General features: G+C 40.7%; 1 protein-coding gene across 3 annotated transcripts in view; it reads right to left on the bottom strand.

Moving 5' to 3' along the window:
* The window catches only part of Dennd1a (DENN domain containing 1A), a 473969-nt gene that overhangs the window by 188631 nt on the left and 260899 nt on the right, over positions 1-24439 (bottom strand). For all 3 annotated transcript variants that reach the window (XM_028754699.1, XM_028754700.1, XM_028754698.1), the window contains one exon: positions 12988-13088. In XM_028754699.1, the coding sequence (XP_028610532.1) occupies positions 12988-13088 (101 nt within the window). The remainder of the gene's footprint in view (positions 1-12987; positions 13089-24439) is intronic.

Genomic DNA, 24439 nt, shown 5'->3' with positions numbered 1-24439 from the left:
ACAAATATTGGCATTATTAAGAGAGAAGCAGGCAGAGGGAGGATGGCCTCCTCCTGCCTGCTCCCTGACATTAGCCTGAGGTGGTGCCACAGCGATGCACCTTTCTCCAAGGCCCTTCCATCATAGGAGCTCTCTAGTCCTAAATGGCCTCTGAGCTCTCAGGCCTGTGTTTCCCCTCTTTTGCCTAAAGTCCCACAGGGGGCCACTCCTCAGATCACCCTAGTGCTCACACCTTCCCTGTAATAGGCCTGAGCCTGGCTCCCCACTGGGGACACATAATATTTGAGTCTGCATGTTCCTCTTGATGTCAACAACAGGACTTGGTTTCATTGAGGTGTACAGTGGTGCCATGTGGAGAACGGCCATAGGAACAAAGACGGCTGAAAAGCTCTGCATACACTGGACACCAAAGGCTGTTTGGGAATCCTCAGATCTTCCAACTGATACTACTGTTTTACAGATTTAAAAGGCACTCTCAGAAATTCATCCACAGTCACACTATTAACAGTGGTACTACCTCAACCCTTATTTTCCATGGTCTTTTACACTAGTTAAGAATGACTCAACCTTTATGCTACATTTAGCAACGACAAAAGTTTACCTTACTAAGTAGAATTGACCATTACTCTCACCTTCATATGTGCAACCCTATGTGTATATATGTTCAGGTTCGTGGGTGCATATGTGTGTGTGTGTATGCCTAAGAATGCTTGGGTATCTTTCTCAATTGCTCTCTACCTTATTCATTAGGCAGAATCTCTCAATGAAATCCAGAGTTTACCAACTGGGCTAATTTGACCAATCAGCTTGATCCAGAGATTCCCTAGTTTTTACCTCCTTGGATCTGGAAGTACAGGTGCCCCTCCATGCTTGTCTGGTATTTATGTGGGATTTGGGATCTGGACTCTAGTCTTCATGCTTGCATTGTGAGTATTTTACCTGGTAAACCATCTCTTGAACCCTGATACTCTCTTGTTCTAAAAAGTTATCTAAAAGAATTTATATGAATATGTTCAATATAGTCTCCAAAGTAAGAAAAAAAATCGCTGCCAAGGGAATAACAGAAGCCATAGTGATGTTCATAACAGATTTCATGCTATTATACTTGCTGATAGCCATAAATTGAGCTCTGAGCACTCTAGCTGCCAACCCAAAGAGGTAAACAGGATCAGAAGGCGAGGTTTAGAATCCACCAAGAAAAATAAACTACAGTCAGTCCTCATGTCCACAGGTCCTATATCCAAAGATTTAACTAAATATGGATCAAAAATGTTCTAAAAATAAAATTCTAGAAAGTTCTAAAAAGCAAAACTTGAATTTGCTGTAAGCCCATCACTGCTAAATCCAGGTGGAAAAGTGTGGCATATAGCACAGCCTGCCATGACCTCTCACCACTTTGCAGACCCTGGTCTTTCTGTCTGTTGTGTCTTTGTGCTGTTTGGGTTGTTCTGTGTTATGTAGTTAGGTATGCCTCTATACTGTATATTTTTTTTTCTTGCCACCATTTTTCAACAATACAAAGTGGGAACTATTTATATGGCTACATTAGGTACCATAAGTAATCTAGAGATGGCTTATATGTGCAGGGCTACATATACATATGCACCACAGTACATATGGAACTTGAGCACCAATGGGTTTTAATACATTCTACAAGAGAATAGAACTACTAGTCACTCAGGAGGCTTGATTCTTTAAAAGGCCCCTGGAAATGGAAAAGGAAAAGCACTCTTTTTTTGCCTCTACTGTGTGGTATTTTTCGTGTGCCCATCAGTCTCACTAAGAGAACATTAGCATGTGTTGTGCATGACATTGGGCTGGAGAAAGGGGCAGGAACATATATCTATGTAGTTCTGGGCTATTTGTATCCTAGAGCTAGCAGCATATTAAATAAGCACATTACTGTCTGTATACACATCTCTTGCAAGGAGATTTGAGGTAAGTTTGGTATTTGACAAGAGATACAAAGAAGACTGATTTTTTTCTTTGCAGCAACTATGAAAGGCTGGTCCCATAAATTACAGGAAACTGTGGATCATAGAGGTTAAGTGGCTTGGCTAGACACTAAAGTCACAGCTAGACAGAAGCATAGAATACAGCTTGAAGCGTAGAACTGGCACAAATATCATGGCTTAAGAAAGATTTCTGAGGGTAAAGGTATTGATCTTCCTTCCCAGTTCTTAACATGGGCCTCCCTGATTTGTGACCAACAGTAGAGGAGGGCCCCCCAAGAGGAGCTCATCAACAATTCCAGGTTGGAAAAGCATAGGAGTCTATGCAGGAGGAGGTGAAGGGCCTCTGAAACTTGACTACAGAAATGGGTTCACTGTGAGCCAAATTCAGAGCTGAAGATGGTTGACTAGCAGATCAATGAAAATGGAGAGAGGCCAATGTCCCACTTCAGCTGGGGGTGGCCCACAGGGGACGTGTGGAGATGCTTTTTTGAGAGTACCATGTTAGTGGTCTTAACCAAATGAATGAATGAATGTTCATTACAAAGATGAAAATCTGTGAGGTCAACACCAAAGCCTGGAAAACTCTGCCCTTTGTGTCTCAGTCTACCAGAAGGAAATGGACTCAGAAAGCATCAGGAAAGCTCCATAGCAGCAGCAGCAGCAGCAGCAGCAGCAGCAGCAGCAGCAGCAGCAGCAGCAGCAGCAGCAGCAGCAAAAGAAGTTAGTCATGTAGGGGAAGGTCAAGAGACGGGGATCTCTTCAGTCACAAAAAAAACTTAATACAAAGTAGGGCAGCCAGAGTTGGTTCCTAAAGAGAAGTCTCAGATAGTATCCATGAGCAGTCCAGCAAGTCCAACACCTTGTAGAACTGCAGGAACGAACAATGTACAAGTTAAATAAGAGAGAGGGGTCTATAGAGAAATATAAATGAGTACTAAAAACACGAATGCAACTGGTAAGCACCAGATTTTCTCTTTGTTTTTCTAGCTCTGAGACATCCCACATACCAGGATGCTTAGCAGCTAATGACCTATGCAACCTAGCTTCTCAGATGAAATGTTTATGGGAGACATTACAATCACTGAGATTTCTTGGAATCTAGAGTCATTCTAGTGCTTCTGCTATTGTTCCCCGGTGTTAATCACTGTATCCCCAAAGCTCTGTTACAAAGTGCACTGGTGCACTGCAGAAGCATCCCTTGTTCCCTTATTGTGTGGTCTATGATTCTTGCCTTCCTTTTGTTCCTAATGATAGCCCAAATTTGCTATAGAGACTGCAACACTGTGCCTCGTCACTTCTCCATGGAGAAGGAAGAATCATACCAGAACATGTCATGAAAATTGGAAAACCTGTTCCATGACACTCGGGCAACAGGTGGGGTTAGGAAATGGGCCTGGCAGGGCATGTCCAAAGGTTCAGTAAGGGAGCAGAAGATCACTGGGATGGTTAGGGGAATGTTCAAAGCATAGGTGGGAATCGGTGAGCTCTACCATCAAACCCTGATATGTGCATTCCTGTGTTCTCTAACTCTTCTGTGCTTGAAGAGGAGTTTCCACACTAGCTCATGTTAAGGCTTACATCCTCAATGTGGCCATGTTTAGGGGTGAGGCCCACTAGTGATGAGAAAAGAGGTCTCATAAATAAATTAATGCCAGGTCTCATGAAACTAGACTAGTGACTTTGAGAGCAAGTAGCCTGTTAGAAGACAAGGTTTCCTCCCTCCTACTTTTACTATGTGATCACTTTGCTGGACACATGCTGTTACTTCTCTGCTTTCTCATTTTGTACCAAAGACCCTTAACAGAAGTCAAATAGATACTAATGCAATGGAACTTAGACTTCCAGAACTATGAGCCAAAACAAAACAGTCAAAAACAAATAAACCAAAAGGAAAACTCTATTCTCTTTATAAACTACCCAGTGTTGGTATAGCAAGAAGAAAGGACCAAGAAAGATATCCTGAGACTGTAGCAACATCAGGAAGTAATGCTTTTGAGGCTGATGATGGCTGACTTGCTGCACCCCAGACACGTGTGTATGCAGACAGTTCTGTAGAAGCCATGCTGGAGATTTGCTGCAGATTGTTCACCTCTGTACAGTGCTGTTCTCCACTGTATATCCTTTCCAAAGGTTAATATATTATGACGATAATATACTGTCTTTCTAATAGCAATAAAGAATTAACATGGATTGCATTTGGAATTAGTGGTTTCAGTTGAATACATTAGAACTACATAGCTATTGAATCTATACAGTCTAGTGAGATAGTTGAAACATGCTGTAAGTAATTCAATTATATGCTTTCTTTTTCTGTGATTTATTACTATAGAAAAGTTTCCTTTTACAAACTTTTTATTTATGTACTATTTGTGTGTGCTTGTGTACACAGGAGCCTGTGGGGTTCAAAGAGGGAGTCAGAGCCCCCTAGAAATGGATTTAGAGGTAGTTGTGATCAAATATGTGGATGCTGGGAACCAAACCTGAGTCTTCAGAAAGAAAACTGAATGCATATTTTCAAATGGGTAAATTTTGTGATATGTAAGTTCTATTTTGACAGGAAAAAAAACATGAATGGATTACTGACAAGTCAGTTTTCTTATAGAGTCCACAGGGTCCTAGTTATTGAGATCCAAAGAATCTATAGCAAAGACAAAAGCACAGTCTCCTTCCTTCACTTTCCTTCTGGAGGGCAGTTTACTCAAGAAGTACAAAAAGTGTCCTCTGAGAGCTGCAGGCATGTTGTGTTTTGGTGTCACTAAAGGAGGTGGAGGTGTATCTTAGTGCAGGGCTCAGGCGACCATTAGCAGCACCTAGCTTCTTTTTTTTCTTTTTTTCCCCAATTGGTATTAGATTCTTTGAGTAGAGCAGGAAGACATATTTAACTATATTCCAGGCAATAACTTTGGAGGTAAAGAAAATGGGGCTCAGAGATGCTACATGCTCATGAAAGCACATACTCACTCAGTTACCACCACAATTTAGACCCAGGGCTTTGATTTACAGCCTTGACTTCTTTCCCATTCAGGTTCTCTATTCAAACCTCTAAGGCCAAGTTCAGTCAAATCACTGTTGAGAATCTACTTAGAAATCTATAATTTTCCTTTGTTTAACACATATTGTGTGTGTGTGTGTGTGTGTGTGTGTGTGTGTGTGTGTGCAAACCCAACGTCCCTTGGATGTCTCAACCTGGACTTCTGGTCTTTTTCCTTGCCCCTCATCCCTTCTCTGTGGACTTGTCACATCCAAGTCACATCTGAGGCCTTTTCTAAGCACTGGACTGGTCCTCTAAGTCTCTTGCTACTTCTCCCCTTAACCAAACTAACCGCTAATCTCCATTCCCCTCTCTTGTTGGGATGCCCAATTCCTTTTGTGAAATAGTGTTTTCTTTTTTTTTTTTTTAAATCCAAAACTATGTATAAGTTCTTACCTTCCTATGCCCAATGACACGTACACAGTAAGTATTTATGGGAACTTAATGCAAGAAGGAAACACATAGCTTTTTTGTACATGCTAAAATTCTTTAATACAATCTATACAGCCAAGAACTGAACACATAGAAGGGAATTTTAGCCATACATGTCAAGCACCAAGGTATGAATTTCAACTGGATTTTGTTCGAGATGTCCCTCTCCCCAACTCTTTCTTCCTCTTCCTCTCCCTCTCCCTCCCCTTCCCAATCCCCCCCCCAATACTAGAATATTTCAACAATACAAACATCAGAATAGTCTTGACTAACACCAAGAAAGAACCTATTGTTTAGGGAGGAGAAAGATTGTGTTAGTAGTGATGACTATTTTCCCTTAGCAAAAATAAAAGTCCAAGGGGCCTGGTCTTCTCCAAGGTAGTAAACAGGGAAGTTTTGGTCAAAGCCAGACTCTGATGCCACCAGCAGATCATCCCTTCATTCTATTTTTGTCTCTGGTAACAGGACTATGAACTATTCTACTTAGTTGAACACTGATTTATACCTCTGTGAGGTTTCACAGCCTCAACGATGATGACTAGAAGAGATGCAACTACGCTCTGTGGATGTTACTTTATCTAGGCTGATGACCTAGTCCACTCAGACCATGCGTTCTTCAATCAGAGGTATGCAACAGTTTTTTGGTTTTTGGTAAATTTCCTGAATTGAACAGGAGAGCCACAGGTGGTTGATTCAGAACCCCACATGCAGCCCAGGTAGGAAGCCTAACACAAATCAGCATCTCTTAGAGAATCTGTGCACCTCTGCCCAGGGGCAAAGAATGCCTTCTGCAGTACTAGGAAACTGTCTAACCCACACACACTCATTTGACATTTAGGTTCAATCATAAGCTTAGAAAGCATTAGCAACTTGGCTCTTGACCTAGTTGTCCTTTGGAGTAGGGAGATGAACTTGTTTTTCTCTGCCTTGAAAATATTTTATCACTAAAGTATGTAAACAAACATCTAGAATATACCAAATACAAAAGTTCAGCTTAGGGATAGTTTGTGGCACTTGTTTTGGGCTATTGCTGAAGAGGAAAGGGAGGAAAAGTTAAGCCCATAGGCAATTTCACATGACTTTTACTTTTGACTTTCTACCCAACCAGCATGGTTTTTGCTACTTATTAAGTACTCTACAAACACTGTTGAATGAACATAAATAATTAATGGCAATACAACATAAGATGTCAAGAAGATTAGATGAACTTCTTCATAAACTTGGTCTCTGACACTCAAGACACTGGTAAGAAAAGCATTGGCATGGGACAGCCTTGGATTTCAAATGAAGTCCCTATTATTCCTTCCATGAGTAAGAGTAGTACAGTCTTAACCTCTCTGAGCCTCAACTTCCTCCCATATACAAAGGGGCTAATAATTTACAGCACAATTCTGAAAACTTATGACGATATTTAGAAATTATTAGACTGCACACACATTCTCCATAGATGGTGAGTGTTACTATGAAAAGCAGTACTGACTCTCATCAGCAAGTAAATCCTTTTGTCCCCAATGGAAGGCTTTCTAGGATGGGCCAAACTCAGAGAGCAGTCAGCTAAGGTAGGCAACATGCTCATTCTCACTTTCAGAGTCAAGGGAATGGCACAGATCTAAAGGAACCAGCAGCACATGCTTTTAAATATTCATAAGGGCTGGAAATGTCTTACTCCTTCCGCTTTCTCTGCCATCTGCTTTTGTTTCTTTTCTTTTCATTCTTATGCCACAGCTGCAAATGAAAACAACCATACAATAACTCAAGTTAAATACAAAAGTCAAAATAAAAACAATCTCATGGGTAAAAGAGAAAAGAAGTTATAAAGTTTGACTCTCGAGCTCATAAGGCAGCAGAAGCAAGAGAAACATTTGATGTCAACTAGACCTTCTGGAAGTTAAAACTCATGTCCTATGACATGAGTCATAGGTGATGGTGACAAGAGCAATCACTATAAACATGTAGCTGCCCTGTAATAGCTGGTAACAGTGCCCGTGACTCATATAACTATTCCTCAAAATAGGTAAATTGTACTCATTTCCCAGAAAAAGACAGTGTGCATCAGAGGTGAAACAAGAGATGAGACTAAGATTTGAATCTAGATCTGTGTGAGTTCAAATCCTAAGCACTCTCTACTCCACTGCTCTGTCAAAATGGGGAAGGGATATGGAAAAAATTAATTTGGGAAATATTTAAGGGAAGCCATTTGTACTAAACTGATTTATTCTGATAATTAAAATTTGTGATTATAGCTCTAATTAAAGTTACCTCAGATAATTGGTTGTATTTGTGAATGTGCAATTAGAGTCTTCCACATAATTGCAGGGTGCTCTCAGCATCATCCTTTTATTTATTAACTGCATGCAAACTATAGCTCTGCCCTTCTAGCTTCTGCTCCACCAAAGGCTGTATGCAGCTTCTGGGGTCCCAGGAGTCCAAGGACCATGACCCATGATGCTCAGAGCAGGGGATAGGTTCAGCCCCATTTAACATGTCTTTGTCCAGAGGTCAATGAGTATCTCATCTTCAAGCACCATGTGAGAGGCTCGTGTGACCAGCACTGTTGTCCTGAAAACTCCTAGCAGCATGCACCTGAAGAAAAACTGGCAGCAGTGGTCCTCATGTGTTAATTACACTTCTGAAGTCTATTATGCATAGAAAGGGCACCTGCTGGCAGTGAAAATGACTAGAATCTGCCCTTCCTGTGCAGTGAGCAAATTGAGAGTTTATTTCTACAGGAGATAATAGTTTTCAGATTCCACTTGTATATCCCCTGCAAGGGGATGTACTTAACATTTAAATCATCTGCAGAGGAACAAACCTCCCTCAGATTTACATGTTAAGAGCTCCCAGCCCTTTGCTTAAATGCTGGTTATCCCTTGCTGGCTCCAGCCACCAAGGACTCAGCTTAACTTGGTGACTTTCAAGGGAAGGAGCTCAGTAGAATAAAGTAATTAACACTGACTCCATTTTCATGACATTTTTACTTTGTGCCCATAGTGGTTACAGCAGACTAAAATGATCAACTTAAGCCTTGACTAGGGGTCTGCCTTCTTCTTTTGTGGTCTTTCCTTTCATCACACTTCTGTTTTACAGTTACAAGCAGATGCCAACTCCCATTGGCATGAAATCATCCTTTGGTCAGAAGTCACAAAGTTCTTTGTGAAAGCAAAAGACTAGGAGAAAGGTACCTGATCTATAAACACGAGAAGGACTCATCACAAAGCTATTAAGGCACCAAAAAAAGCAGAGCTCAACTGGAAGACTCAGCGCCCTTCCTCAGTAAGCCTTCTATTCCAAGTCTGAGCTTCTACCATGCCTATGGCTCAGCAGACACTCTTGAACTCTGAAGTGAGAGATGGCATTGGAAAGACGATCTGGGACAGTCTTCACTGAAAAGGCAAAGAGCAAAAAAGACAGGACAGCAGGTAGTGGCTAGACTGAACAACTGGCTATGTTAAATAACTATTTTCTAAAAGATAGCATTCAATTATAAAAATTGTACTTCATTATATAAATAATAGAAAATATAATAAAAAGCATGCTGAAATAATCTCTTCTTCATCACAAGTCATTATTAAATATTTTGATGTTTCCAGATCTCTGCTTCTTTCCATGTACACAAATATACCTGACTTTTAGGACATGTACATATATATGCATAGTTCTTGCTTGTGATCCTGAGGCTGGAATCACACAGAACACAGTACATATGCTGGAACAAGTTAGTAAACCCTTTGGGGCCTATGTTCACTGATTTGTGAAGTAGAGCTAATCATACCTGTTTTGCAGGGCTATAAGGAAGATGGAATGTGGTCACAGAGGTAAAAAAAGGTGTTCCAGTGACTGGGTCCTCAAGGCTGTTATCACTAGTATCACTAGAATACTTTTTTCTCTCTGTGATTTTGACTCGCAGAGCTGATGGGTGGTGTGTGTGTGTGTGTGTGTGTGTGTGTGTGTGTGTGTCTGTCTGTCTGTCGAGTAATGTTGTGTCTATGAGGCTGTTATATATGGGGGAGGAGTTATCCATATAACCATGCTAGGGGAAGGAGGGTCACTCTGTGAGGCTGTCTCCTATCTTCTCCAGCCTTCCCTCTTTTTTTTCCTCTCTCCCCTTTCCCTTTCTTGGGTGTGTCTTAAGCTTTTTCTTTCCTTCAAACTCCTCTGCCCTCTTCTCTTTGATCTTCTGTTCAGTCCTACAATGTTTCATCTAAACAATGACAACATACACCACTAGATGACAAACATGTTCTTTCCACTGATGTACTTGTCAATGGAAAAATGAAGAACTAATTGGTTTAGAAGCTCAAAAAAAGACAAGCAAAGATCTGCCTGAGGACCCAGGGCTTGCACACCTTTGTAGTAAGAGGAAGGAGATTGCAGAAAAGGGAGAAAAAAAGTTCTGATGTTTCCCAGATAAGTTTAGGAAGCAGATCCCAAGCCCAAGTGGAGAGGCTGTCTTTGCATAGACTCTTCCTCCTTCCTCCAAGGACAGGAAGGCCTTGGAATTCAGGCAGGTTACCTGCCCTCTCAGGTCTCACATGAATAAGAAGCCTCATCTTTGGTCTGACCATGACAGGTGTAAAGAGGAGTCAGGAATAAGAGTAGAGTATTGCTGAAAGCTGAAGATGGGTGATACCATTTTCTAGTAGGTCTTGCCTGCAGTGGCCTTTAGAATTCCCCAATAGAATCTATCAAAAAAAGAACAGATAGGAAGGCTGAGGTACTCCCTTATATCTGTCTTCAACACCCATCATCTGAGTGCCTGTTGATGGAGACTAACATCTTGGCCTCAACTAGATGTTGCCCATTGTCCAAAATACAGCACAAATATTCATCACACTGAGAACTCCAGGAAGTTCTAGTGTAAGCAGGAAGGCAAGCAAATCCAGCAGCGTCAGTGAACAGGAAGGACAGAGAGGTAGATACAAGGAGATATAGACAAAGCTGTGGTCAAGTCAGAGAGCATGAGAAGCAGCAAGGAGAAGGGAGCAGTGGAAAGGTTTTCAAAAGGTTGCATGGTGTCAGGAATCACGCTATTTGGTGCCTGACAGTATGTTTCATGTTAAAAAGTAACTTTTATACAAGTAAGTGTTTGGAAAGGATTTGAGGAAGTCCTCTTCAGGTAAGAGCAGATAGTCCTAGAAGCAAATTCACATCCTCTAAGCTGTGTAGCCAGGCAGTAATAAACTTGAGACAAGGTATTGTCCTATTAGCTCAGCCCTGTTTGTGCTATTTCTTGGGCTCTCTAAGAGAGAGAGAGGTCACCTCTGTATAGAGGATAAACACGACCAGTGTGAGCTCAGAGAGAGTGGGAAGGGCTACAGAGATTGAGGGGTGGGGGGTAGGGGAAAGGCGCTGAGGATGTCTAAATAAATGGTTGACATAGACTGTAGATAAGCAGACAAAAGTGACAGGGCAGTAAGAGCGATTCCTAGATGTTGTGCTAGGAACCAAAGGACATGGAGAATCTGGCACCATGACACAGCTACAGGGACAGGAGCCTGATGACCCTCACCTTGACCCAGGGGCAGAGGGAGTAGTAGCTAATGGGAACAGCACAGCATTCCATGGTTTCCTCGGGAATATGAGACACAGAACTTGCATAAAAGTGGGGTGCTGAGGGAGCACTGGGGTCTGAAAATACTGAGGAAATCAGGGGCCCCAAATAAGGTAAATTTATTTCAAGGGGTTTGTATCTTGATCCTTCTGTTTGAAAACATAATGCTCCCTTAACTGTTCCATAAGGGATCAGAAATGGTATCCAGACCAGGAGTATATAGAAAGAATCTTTAATGAAAAACAATTTCCAAAATTCAGCAAAATGTAAAAAGACAGAGCAAACACAATGTGGGCTCCATTCCTGATGACTGGCTCAGTGGTAAAGAACACTGGCTACCCTTGCAGAGGACCAGGGTTCAATTCCTCAGTACCCACATGATGGCTCACAAACATCTGTAATTCCAGTTCCAGGGGATCCAATACCCTCTTCTGGCCTCTGTGAGCACTAACATGCATTTAGCCAAATACGTATACATATAAAAAATTAAATAAAAATTTTAAAAATGCCAGGGTTGATAGTGTTGCCTGCCTTTAATCCCAGAACTCAAGAGGCAGAGGCAGGCAGATTTTGAGTTCTAGGCCAGCCTAATGTACAGAGCGAGTTCCAGGACAGCTAGGGCTACACAGAGAAACCCTGTCTCAACATCCCCTTACCCTCCAGCTCCCCACTGCTTCCACAAAAGAAGCGATCTAGTCTTTAATGATTCATACATCTATCAGGAAACTTGGAGGAAGTAAGAACAAGAAAACCCACCAGGATCAGAAAGATCTCAATATGAAGAAGTAGGCCAGTTGATTGGGCTCTATGCTGTTGGATAGTATTTGCTGACCCTGAGCTATGTCTTTGTTGTATCTGTGGCTTCTTAGAAAGAGGCTGAACTTAAAACATCCAAATCCTGTTTACTACAAATACCTCAAGGCTTATAGGAGATAAGATGGCTACCTACATGAGCCTTTTCAGAGAGGACTAAAGAAAAGCAAACATAGGCTAACTGGCCTCTACCATTCTGGATCAATGGCCAATTTCATGAAATATCTGATCACAAGTAGGGGCTGTGGTCCCCAAAATGGAACACTTCTCCTGAAGCTCCAATGTTTGGCAAGATTGCCAAGGGCCTTTCGATGTATGCACTATACCCCCTTCTCAGCATCTACTGACATGAGCTGTTCTAAGACAATGCATCTTAATACATTACAACAGAGAAAAATTATTCATAAGGAAAACAGATTCAAGTTAGCCAAATAGACTCTCCCTTCTGGCACACTCCAAAAGTCACTGAGGGTGCTTCAGAAGGCACTGCGTCTCCCATGAGCCATCCATCCCTGTATGCTGTTTTATCTTAAAAATATAATTGTGCCTAAACAACTTCACCTTGCTTCTTTTCTTTCCTCCACTAATCCACGCTCAACAGTGAATTCCTCACAAAGCTTCAGAGGGTTATACAGTTGGGTGTAGTGACACATGGTAATCCCAGCACCCAAGATGCTGAGAAGGAAGATTCTGTGAGTTTGAGGCTTGTTTAGGATATACAGCAAAATCCTGTCTCAAAAAAAGGTAAAATAAAACACAAACAAACAAACAAACAAACAAAAATAGGCAAGATCAAGAGGCCAGGGGGGAGAAAAAAAGAGAAAGAAAAAACAAAAAACAAAATAATAAAGCCCTAGAAGGCCCAAACTACAGTTAAAAGCAAGTCTAGTGGGACGTGTGCTAGGGCATGGCTGAAACCGAAGACCTTGCAGATTCCTGCTCCTGTCACCAGTTTCCAATATGTCTTACTGGGAAAAAAGCACACACTTTTTGGCTTCCCTATAGTAAGAAGTGTTAAAAGTATTAGCTTTTCTCTTGGCCCTATTAGAATGCCATGATATAAAGCACCTTACTGTCAGGTACTCCATACCCTGTACCTTTAAGACTGTTTTTAATTTAGTGTCACCCAAAGCAGTTACAAGTTAAAGTCTTCACATATGTGGGTTGTTCCTGGATGAGGAAGGACCAGCGCTCAGCAGCCTTACCAGCAGTAGTCCAGCAGATGTGGGGGCAGCACAGGGATGTACACGTGCTGCCAGTACATGGGGTAGAGCATGGCAGCCGAGCCGTGGATGCAGGCTGTCAACTGCAACAGAGAGGAGCAGAGAGTCAGACCACAAGGCAAAGTTGAGGGAGGGTTGTGCTCAAGTTAAGGACTCAAAGTCACAGCAGAAACAACTTCCTGTCAGACATGCCCACCCCAGTGCAATGCAACAGACTTTCTCTTCAAAATATTTTGTTTCTGTTCCCTGATTTTAAAGTTAATGCAAGGCTGGGGAAGGGTGCATCTCAGTGGTAGTTTTTGCTTAGTATGTCTATGTCTGAAGTCAAGTCTAATCCACAGGACTACACACACACACACACACACACACACACACACACACGCACACACACACACAAATTAAAGTTCATGTACATTTAGAGTAGAAAAGTGAGAAAAAGAAGAATATGATAAAAGAATTGGCATTTTTCTAAAGATTATTTAACATTTTAGGTTACTGTACTTGTAAATACTTATAGTTCCTTTTCTAATTAAATTAAAACCCTAAATATAATGTTTTTTCTCTTTTTATATTGGCATTATTTCCTGGTATCATTTTCCTACATTCTTAAAAGGTCTTATGGAAACACATCCTTTCATTATCCCCAATGTATTCTTCATAGCCATTTTGCTGTTTTCTATCAAGTTACACACTTGTACTTGGATATATGATTTCTAGGTGTAGACTGCAGAGCTTATGGATATGTTAGCGTATTCAGCAGGCAGAGGAAGGTAAGGAACTACTGTGTCAGTGTAACTGACTGCTTCACCAGAACTAAGCAACTCAGCCAAGTTTACACTTACTCCCACCTTACTATTTTCACCCTTCTAATTAGCATGGTGAATAGTTTTTGTCATGTTTCCTGACTCTACTCTATTTCTTACATAAATGGTCTCTCTCTCTCTCTCTCTCTCTCTCTCTCTCTCTCTCTCTCTTTCTCCCTCTTTCTCTCTCTCCTTGAAGACCTTTGAAATGAGTGCTGGTATCTTTTAAATTGATTTATAAGCAAGCATTGAAGACTTGTAAAGGCTATCATCCAATGTGATGTTTTTGAAAAGTTGGCTTTCATTTTCCTCAAGTTTCTGATTGAAGAGGTTTGAATGACTGTGTGAACAAGGTTTTCCTTGTGGTGAGCCTCACTCCTTGTCCAAGGAAAGACCTCCAAAATGTTTGCAAGCATTTAACTCATGAATCCATGTGCAATTAATGTGGGCTTTAGACTTGAGGTGAGAATTTACTTCCAAGTTGTTGATCAATTGTGCCAGCATGGTTTGTGGGCTTATGCTTTCCCATTTCAACAACATGTTTTGTATTCCTTACCTTTATTCTTAAGATCTAGAGATGTCAAACAAGCAGTATTTGATACAATTAAAGACTGATAGGTAAAGGTAATGAAAAGCAATACTATCTCTGTAAAATTCAATATGGCAAAAGGGACAGGATACAACCCTGGGGACCTAGCTACTAAGTAACAATAGCCCACAACTCATATTTCTGTCTTTTTTCTTATGTTTCTTTGGTTTCTAGGAAGTCTGTCATCTTGAGCCCTTTCCTTTTGTGTGTGTGTGAGGGGGGGCAGCTGGTAACTGGTCTTTGCTGACAGAGAACATTTATGTTCTGAGAGACTAATGTGCCAAGACCCACTGACAGAATCCAGGTGCCTTCCAGTGTCTGTCTGCACTGGGAGCTGACCCTGTGTCTCAGCACTCCATACCCAAATACTGTTGGGAGAGAACTGGTCTCCCAGGAGTACTAGTACACCTGTGAGGACAGGTCAGACCACCATTTCTGCTCAAATTCCTGGCCGAAGAGGGACCCACCCAGAGCCATCAGGACACAAGAACCAAGGAACAGAAGGACAGGATCCTTCAGGTTTCCTTCTGCACCCCAGAGCTTACACTGCGCTACAGCTCTCCATACCCAAATTCCTCCCAGAGAGAACTGGTCTCCCAGGAGTGCTGACATACAGGCTTGCAGAAGAGATAATCCACAGTCAGAGACAGCAAGACCAGCTAACACCTCAGATAACCAGATGGTGAGAGGCAAGGGCAAGAACATAAGTAGCAGAAACCAAGGCTACTTGGCATCATCAGAAACCAGTTCTCCCACCACAGTGAGCCTGGATACCCCAACACACCAGAAAAGCAAGACTCTGATTTAAAATCACATCTCATGATGATGATTGAGGACTTTAAGAAGGATATAAATAACTCCCTTAAGGAAATACAGGACAACACAGGTAAACAGCTAGAAGCCCTTAAAGAGGAAACACAAAAATCCCTTAAAGAATTACAGGAAAACACAACCAAACAAGTGAAGGAATTGAACAAAACCTTCCAGGATCTAAAAATAAAAATAGAAACAATAAAAAAAAAATCACAAAGGGAGACAACCCTGGAGATAGAAAACCTAGGAAAGAGATCAGGAATCACCAACAAAATACAAGAGATGGAAGAGAGAATCTCAGATACAGAAGATACCATAGAAAACATTGACACAACTGTCAAAGAAAATACAAAATGCAAAAAGTTCTCAACCCAAAACATCTAGGAAATCCAGAACACAATGAGAAGACCAAACCTAAAGATAATAGGTACAAAAGAGAGCAAAGATTCCCAACTTAAAGGGCTAGCAAACATCTTCAACAAAATTATAGAAGAAAACTTCTCTAACCTAAAGAAAGAGATGCCCATGAACATACAAGAGGCCTCCAGAACTTCAAATAGATTGGATCAGAAAAGAAATTCTTCCTGTCACATAATAGTCAAAACACCAAATTCAGAAAACAAAGAAAGAATATTAAAAAGCAGTAAGGGAAAAAGGTCAAGTAACATATAAAGGCAGACCTATCAGAATTACACCAGACTTCTCATCAGAGACTATGAAAGCTAGAAGATCCTAGGCAGATTTTATACAAACCCTAAGACAACACGAATGCCAGCCCAGACTACTATACCTAACAAAATTCTCAATTACCACAGATGGAGAAACGAATACATTCCATGACAAAAACAAATTTACACAATGTCTTTCCACAAATCCAGCCCCACAAAAGATAATAGATGGAAAAAATCAACACAAGGAGGGAAACCACACCCTAGAAAAAGCAAGAAAGTGATCTTCTTTCAACAAAGCCAAAAGAATATAGTCACACAAACATCAAAATAACATCATAAATAACAGGAAGCAACAATCACTATTGTTTAATATCTCTTAACATGAATGGACTCAATTCCCCAATAAAAAGGCATAGAATAACAGACTGGATACATGAAACAGGACCCAGGCATTTTGCTGCATACAGGAAACGCACCTCAGTGTCAACGACAGACACTACTTCAAAGTAAAGGGCTGGAAAACAATTTTCCAAGCAAATAGTTCCAAGAAACAAGCTGGAATAGCTATTCTAATATTGAATTAAATCAACTTTCAACCAAAAGTTATCAAAAAGGATAAGGAAGGACATTTCATACTCATTAAAAGAAAAATCTACCAAGAAAGATTCTCAATTCTGAACATCTATACTTCAAATGCAAGGGCACCTACATTCATAAAAGAAACTTTACTAAAGCTCAAAGCACACATTGCACCTCACACAATAACAGTGGGAGATTTCAACACCCCACTCTCATCAATGGACAGATCATGGAAACACAAAGTAAACAGATACAGTGAAACTAACAGAAGTTATGGACCAAATTGATTTAACAGATATCTATACAACATCCTAAAACAAAAAGAATATACCTTCTTCTCAGGACCTCATGGTGCCTTCTCCAAAACTGACCATATAATCAGTCACAAAACAGGCCTCAAAAGATACAAGATTGAAATAAGCCCATGCATCCTATCAGATCATCATAGACAAAGGCTGTTCTCCAGTAACAACAAAAACAACAGAAAGCCCACATATACATGGAAGCTGAACACCCTGCTCAATGATAACTTGGTCAAGGAAGAAATAAAGAACGAAATTAAAGACTTTTTAGAATTTAATGAAAGTGAAGGCACAACATACCCAAACTTATGAGACACAATGAAAGCAGTGCTAAGAGGAAAATTCATAGCACTAAATGCCCTCAGAAAGAAATTGGAGAGATCCTACCCTAGCAACTTAAAAGCACACCTGAAAGTTCTAGAACAAAAAGAAGCAAATACACCCAAGAGGAGTAGATGGCAGGAAATAAACTCAGGGCTGAAACCAACCAAGTAGAAACAAAAAGTACTATACAAAGAATCAACAAAACCAAGAGCTGGTTCTTTGATAAAATTAACAAGATAGATAAACCCTTAGCCAGACTAACCAGAGGGCACAGAGACAGTATCCAAATTAACAAAATCAGAAATGAAAAGGGAGATATAACACCAGCAACTGAGGAAATTAAAAAAAAAAACATCAGATCCTACTACAAAAGCCTATATTCAACAACACTGGAAAATCTGGATGAAATAGACAACTTTCTAGACAGATACCAGGTACCAAAGTTAAATCAGGAGCAGATAAACCATCTAAACAGTCCCGTAACCCCTAAAGAATAGAAACAATCATTAAAAATCTCCCAACCAAAAAAAAAAAGCCCAGGACCAGATGGGTTTAGCACAGAATTCTATCAGACCTTCAAAGAAGACCCAATACCAATACTCTTCAAACTATTCCACAAAATAGAAACAGAAGAAGCACTAACCAATTCGTTCTATGAAGCCACAGTTATACTGTGTAGTCTCCCTTGGAGATGGAATGGTTTCTGTCTAATCAGGAACCTGCCACAATTTCCTTTCATAGAGGGCTTCGTAAGAGATTTTTTTTTCTACTTCTATCATGTTTAATGTTCCAGATAGATTTTAAAACCTGGTTTAGTGCATATTACTTTTAGCTTTGAAGATTCATATATATTTAAGAGGCATTTAACTATTATAAATTATTTTGATGACTTAAAAAAGTCAATATTAAGTTGTTTGTATATTTTAAAATAAATTTTATTAGTTTAATGATAAAAAAAAATCTAGGTTAGTATAGTATGACCAACTTTAAAAAGAATATGCTATTGCTGCTTCCCAGTTGTGAAAGCTGTGTACTGAAGCTAGGGTACTATGCCTCTCACCCATTCTCTCCAGACCTCATTCTTTAAATCAGGTACATGTGGGGAGTAGATCCAGGGAGTGTGGTGAGCTGTTCATAGGCACTGAGGTTCAACCACCTATCCCAATCTAATCTGTAGGTTCTCTGATACAGTCAGCTGCCGTATAGATACATTATTGCCATAGCTATTCTCTCTAGGCTTTGGAAGGACAAACATAGTTGGTGGTGTGGGTTGGAGAACAAACCATCTTTACTCAGATGCTACCCACAAGTCAGGCTGGAGGGTTACTGTGGCCCTGAGCGCCAGCCCTTCTGCTCACCTTTAACCAGCATTCTTGTTCCATGCAGGTCCAGTCACATCACTTCTTGCTGGCAAGCCTTTAGAGCACAGCTAGATCTGGTGTATCTGTGACGCAGCATCTCTAACCAAACTCAGCTGCCTCCCCAGCTTGCCCTTGGAATACTCCATTTGCAGAAGTAATGGAGTGATAGACTCCTTTACTTCTTCACTCTTTCACCCATCTCTCAAACCTTCTGGGATTTGTTCTGCTGGCAAACTCTTCCCTTAGGCCTCTGAACAAGCTCCCCTCTCCTCTCTGTAGCCTTGCCTTGACTCTTACTAAATGAACTATAATGACTGAAGTTTGTCCCCTGGTTATGACATACACAAAGACCCTACCTTTTTTCATCTCCACATTACTCAACTGAATGCATAGAAGTGTTTGTCAATGCAGTGTGCACCCTGAATAAATTAAAAACATATGAGCAACCAGATTCTGACTTAGACTATATTTACAACATAAAGATAGCCAGTAGCTTGGCTTATATATTAGGCACTGTCTAACAATTTCATCAACAATGAGTTATACAAATTCTCATTCCAAAACAAGGACAAGCTTAGACATACAAATATACCATTTTCAGAAAACCTGAATCATCCATCCATCCAAATCATATGCCTATGCTGTAGTTCTACAGCACATTAAATAAATATATGCACTGCAAAATCTATTCAGTACTAAAGTAACATGATCACATGAATATGTTTGAAATTATCATAAGTTATTCACTAGTATGATTTTGTTTGCGGTGGGACTTGATTCCCTGTCCCCAAGACAAGGTTTTTCTCTGTAGCTCTGGTTATCCTGGAACTCCTCCTTCTATAGACCAGACTAACCTCAAATTCAGAGACCCATCTGTCTCTGCTTCCCAAATATTGGGATTAAAGGTGTATGCCACCAGTGCCTGGCTCTAGACAACATTTCTGACTTGACTCCTTAATCTCCAAATGAACCTACCAGATTAAACGATAAGATTTTAAACTAGTTATCCTTCATTAAAAACAAATAATCAGACAAACCTACAAGCTTTTAAGGGTGCTCCATCATTCCATTAGAAATTTTCTAAGGCCAAGTCTCTACAATTTGGGTAAGACACTTTACCCATTTGATTAAGAAAGCAAACAAACCAAGCAGGAGATTATTTGGCTGTTTCCCAAAAATATAAAGTGACACTCATTCTGAGTATTGTTAAGAAGAGTGGCTAGGCTAACTGCAACGGGGTTGCATATACACTGACTCAGAAATTATGTACAGAGTTCTACATATTATCACCAGCCACATATAGGAGTCTGAAGGACTATACTCATTTCCTATAGAGGATAAAATCTTAATGTAATGAAAGTATACAACAAGGAGTATAGTCAACAAAGGGGTATGGGAATATTTAATTGAAGTGCAAGTTGAGGAAAAAATGATTCTATCAAATATCTCATTTGGTAGGAAAATAGAAAGATTGTATGTGTAAAATTTGCCCAAAGTCATTAGTCACAATGAATATTTATCAGAAGCCAATTATCAATCCTATTTAATGACACCCCAAAAGATTTTGCCCTGAAGCAGCTGAATAGTCTAAGGCTCCAGACAAAACTAGACAAATTATACAGCCAACAGCCAGTCTAGCCAGGACACAGGCTGTAAAGTAAACCACTGGTGGGTGGTGGCGGCACTTCAGCAAATTCTGTCCTCAATTAAAGGTGCGTACGGTCAGTTATATCTTAGAGCTCTCTATATAGCTCATTAGTTTCCTGTGTGGTTGGGAAAGGAGAAACAACAACATGAGCAAGACATGAATGGGGGGTGAGCAATGATGTAGCTGAAAGAAAGAAAGCACAAGACTACGCTTTATTGTTTTCAGTTTGAGGTATTTCTCAGAGATAGTAGATAAATTGATGGTTAAATCCTAAGATTCCAATGTTTCATCTGATTCCATAACACAGGATTAAAAATAAGACCTCATTCTAAAAGAAAAATTCCTGCAGTACATGCAGCCGGCACAGTTTTAGGATGGAGGCCTATGGGAAGTCTTGTTTTAGAGGTATGCTCATATGGGTATGCAGACACTCTCTCTACCATACTTCATACACAGGGAAACAGCCTCAGAGGTGAAATAATTTGCCCAAGGCCACATGGTGACAAAGTGACAGAATTGAGATTCTCACACAGGTCCTGTTAGATGATAATGGCTCCTATTTCTATAACACATAAATTAAGTTAGAAAGCATCTTGTGTCTACCTGGTGGATCACTGTACAGAGCATTTCAAAGTACATGAATATTAGCCCCGTCAGCAATGCCTAAATATTCAAATATTCATTTGACTTGCTGTTAAGTGGCCAAATATCTAGGATAGAGTACCAGTAACAGGAAGTAATCATTCTTCTTCTTTTTTTTTAAATGAGAAAAAGAACAGACAAACTTTATTACATGCCTAAGGCATGGGAGTATTGAACTAGAAAAATAATCATTTGAAAAACCACACATCTGATCACTTCCTGGGGATTAGTCAATTAACTAAGGTGTGACTGTGACTTTAATCCCCAGGGGAGTTCTAGGTAATGACTGCTAGTCATGGCAAGGTTTACATGCCGGCCCCCGACGCACAACTCAGAATGTCTTGCTTTTTTGCCATGCTCCTTCTTGAACACTTAAAAGGGAGTTTTCCACTAACCGTCTTTTTGATCTGAGCAAACTACTACCTCTCGTGGCTCTTAATTTCCTTAATATGCAAAGTTAGAGGCTGGCCTGCAAGACCTGTATGCCCTTGTAGCTTTAAGTCTAGAGGAACTTCCATCCTTTGACAGGAAGGATGCCCCTCTCTATCTCTCTTGATCTGAAGGACAGGCACCATATTCAAAGTGTTTCCTTATTTCCTATGTTGCCTGACACTGGGCAGGTGCTATGTCAAATGTTTGAGGAACATGAGACTGCCCTGGCTTAACGTCAAGAAGAATACTAGGCAAGGTCACCCGACTTTCTCTCAAGCTGCAGTTGCTCAATAGATCACTTCCGGAAACTGCACATTTTTGAAAAAGAATTGAGACTCTAGGATCTAAAGGCTGGCACAGGGGGATCGGATGGTTGCAGTCATTCTTCACATCCTTGAGCTGAGAATGTTAAACAATCAGACTGACACCTGCTTCACAGGGTTACAGGCATCTGGATTTCCCCTCTGTGTTTAAACAAAAACAAACTGATGGAATAAAGAATAGAGAAAGAATTGCAGATTTGTAACTTTAAAGTTCATGCTTTTCAACAAGATTCATCCTTTGTCCAATGGCTTAGAGAATGTTGTGTCTTGGGCAACTTATTAGCTTTCTCAGCTTGAGAAGTATAGGTCCTTTACTTACAGTCTTTGTGCCTGTCAGGAAATAAGTGTTGCTGTGACTCAAACAGCACTGTGATTTTTGCTTTTAATTACAAATTGTTTTCAACTGGGAAATCTACTGTAAAATCAGCAAAAAGTTTGCAGGTATTCTGTGAGCAAACCTCATCATGTAAAGAAAAAACGTTAAATTATAAGTGGTTTGACTACATTCCAATGTTACTGACTATATTAGGAAGGGAGGAGTTGGCTTTCAAAGTCGATCAGCCTTCCCCTAGTTCAGATAGACACCTAAGAGAAGAGTGAAGAATGCCCTGTTTAGAAGATGGGATGCAGTGCTCCTTAGAGGAGTAAGGGAAGAAATTTTTCTTTAAGTAGTTTCTCCTGTGGTTCGTGGAACTCAGCTTAGCTCTCCTCCTCCTCCATTATCTTTAGGGAAAGGAAAACCAAAGCCAAACAAACCCCAGTGTGGTCCAGTAGAGTCAGGCCTTGGAGAACGCCATGATCCAGTGGAGCAGCAGCTTCCTTGCCTAATTCCTCCTCTTTCCATTTTCTTTTTATAGCTACCTCCTAGCTGGAGTAATTAGAGCAAGTTATTAATCAGAGTAAAAAAGCTTTCCTGCCAAGATTTGACACTTCAAAACATCAAAGCAAAGAAAACTGCCAGAGAAAAGTGTTAGCTCCCAAAGCTGAGACAGAAACTACAGCAAGGTAAGCTACGTCGGGAAGAAGCCACCACAAGAGAGGAAAGCGCATCTTTTCATCTTTAAGGTGAAAAAGAAAAAGGCAAGGTTGAATGATTAATAAAAAAGCCATAGAAAGACAGACAGCAAGTGTATGGCTGTACCTCTATTCTGTTCCTGTGACAGCCACTGCTGGAGAAAGGAGATGGCCACAGGATCCCTCCTAATGTGCATCTGTCATCAGCAGATCAAAGCTGGCACTCAGGAAGAAATCAGTTGGCCATCTCATTGAGTCTAAGTGGATCTATATTTACTTTCAAGCCTCTTAAGATTATAGTTTATGTTTAACTAATGGATTTATACCATTGTTTTAATGATGCTCCCCTCTCCTTTTTCAAAGAAGCCTAGCAACCTGGGTGTGGTGGCACACACCTTTACTCCCAGGACTCAGGAGGCAGAGGCAGGCAGATCTCTGAGTTTGAGGCCAGTCTGGTCTATGGAGTGAATGTCAGGACAGTCAGGACTAGACAGAAAGACTCTGTATCAACAAACAAACAAATAAACAAACAAACACCAAAAGAAACCTAACATAATTAAATTGGCACTATCAATGGGGAAAGAGAGAAGTGGGTGGTACGTTTCTAACTTTGCATGTATAGATGAAAAAAACTTCCTTATGGAGCAAATCCCAAATCCAACCTTAGAAAGTTAGAGTAAACTCAGAAAGACTAAAGCCCAAACCAGCCACTTTCATTACTATCTTTACATGGGAAAGTGTTTCACATGTGTTTAACTCATTCACCTACCATAACAGCCCTATGAGGGAATTGTATTAATGTCTGTGTTTTGCAGGTAAGGAAATCTGTCTATGGTCACAGAGCTCAGGTCTGATATAGGATATGAACCTTGGGAAGCCAGGCTCCTGAGTCTATGCTCTCTACTCTCAGGAAGCTGCTTCTGTGCTCTGATCTACATTAATCGGACAATTACTGAGCATCCACTATGTGTACACACCATGCCCTCAAGCAAGTTAAAACAGACAGAGAAAGATCAAAATGCAAACAATCAACTTCAACACAAAAGCATTATGAAAGAGGTGCTATAATAGAGGTTCAAGTATGTCAGCATATACAGAAGGAATCCCTGATTCTGCCTGGGGCAAGCATCGAGCAGCAGAGATTGGCGCATCAGAGCTTTCTGAGCTGTGTGAATGAAGACAGGGAGGCTGCTTATGTTCCTTCCTTTGGGAGGCCAGGTGAGCCATGTGAACGAAGCAGCTCCTTGGGCCACTTAAGCTATGTTGAACGACCCTTCATCCAGTGACTAAGTGACTAGTGGGAAGTGAGTGAAGATACAAAACCTTCATGTTGCTATAATTACTCTTTGTGGCTTGAGGATTTCACCATCACCACCACACAGAGCGTGCAAAAATGCTCCAAGATTTCTACCACACTCTTTGCCTCGGAAAGCCAGGTCAGGGGTCATTGCCTACAAAGATGACATTCAGTGACAAGTCGCATTCATCGAATGAGTAGAGTGTAGTCAGTGCTGGGTTATGGTTTTACCTCTTCTATGATTATGAACCTTTACCAGTCCCACTTTTAGAGAAAACAACAGAGATGTCAGAGGTCAATTTGTCCACGGCCATGTGGCTAAAAATGTCTCAAGGGGATTAAATGTATTGGCAGAGACAGGCAGCATCAGAAAAGAATGACCCTGATTTGAAGTCTGATTCTCTTTCCTCCAACCCTGTTGTCCCTTTTCTGAGGAAGATTCTACCAAAAGGAGTGTTTGAGGCATCTAGTTGGGAGATTCAGTAGCCAATGAGCTAGGAGAAAAGCAAACCTGTGATTTTCTCTCATGTTTGTACAAATCCTTGTGTGCATGGCCTAGTCTCACAGCATTCCAAAGTTACCATACTTGCCACTTTCAAAACCATCAGAGGAAATGATAAATCCTCGTCCCACTAA

The sequence above is a fragment of the Grammomys surdaster genome, unplaced genomic scaffold, assembly GCF_004785775.1.
Source record: "Grammomys surdaster isolate TR1022 unplaced genomic scaffold, NIH_TR_1.0 126035, whole genome shotgun sequence".
Taxonomy (NCBI): domain Eukaryota; kingdom Metazoa; phylum Chordata; class Mammalia; order Rodentia; family Muridae; genus Grammomys; species Grammomys surdaster.
This window is presented reverse-complemented; position numbering and strand designations above follow the sequence as displayed.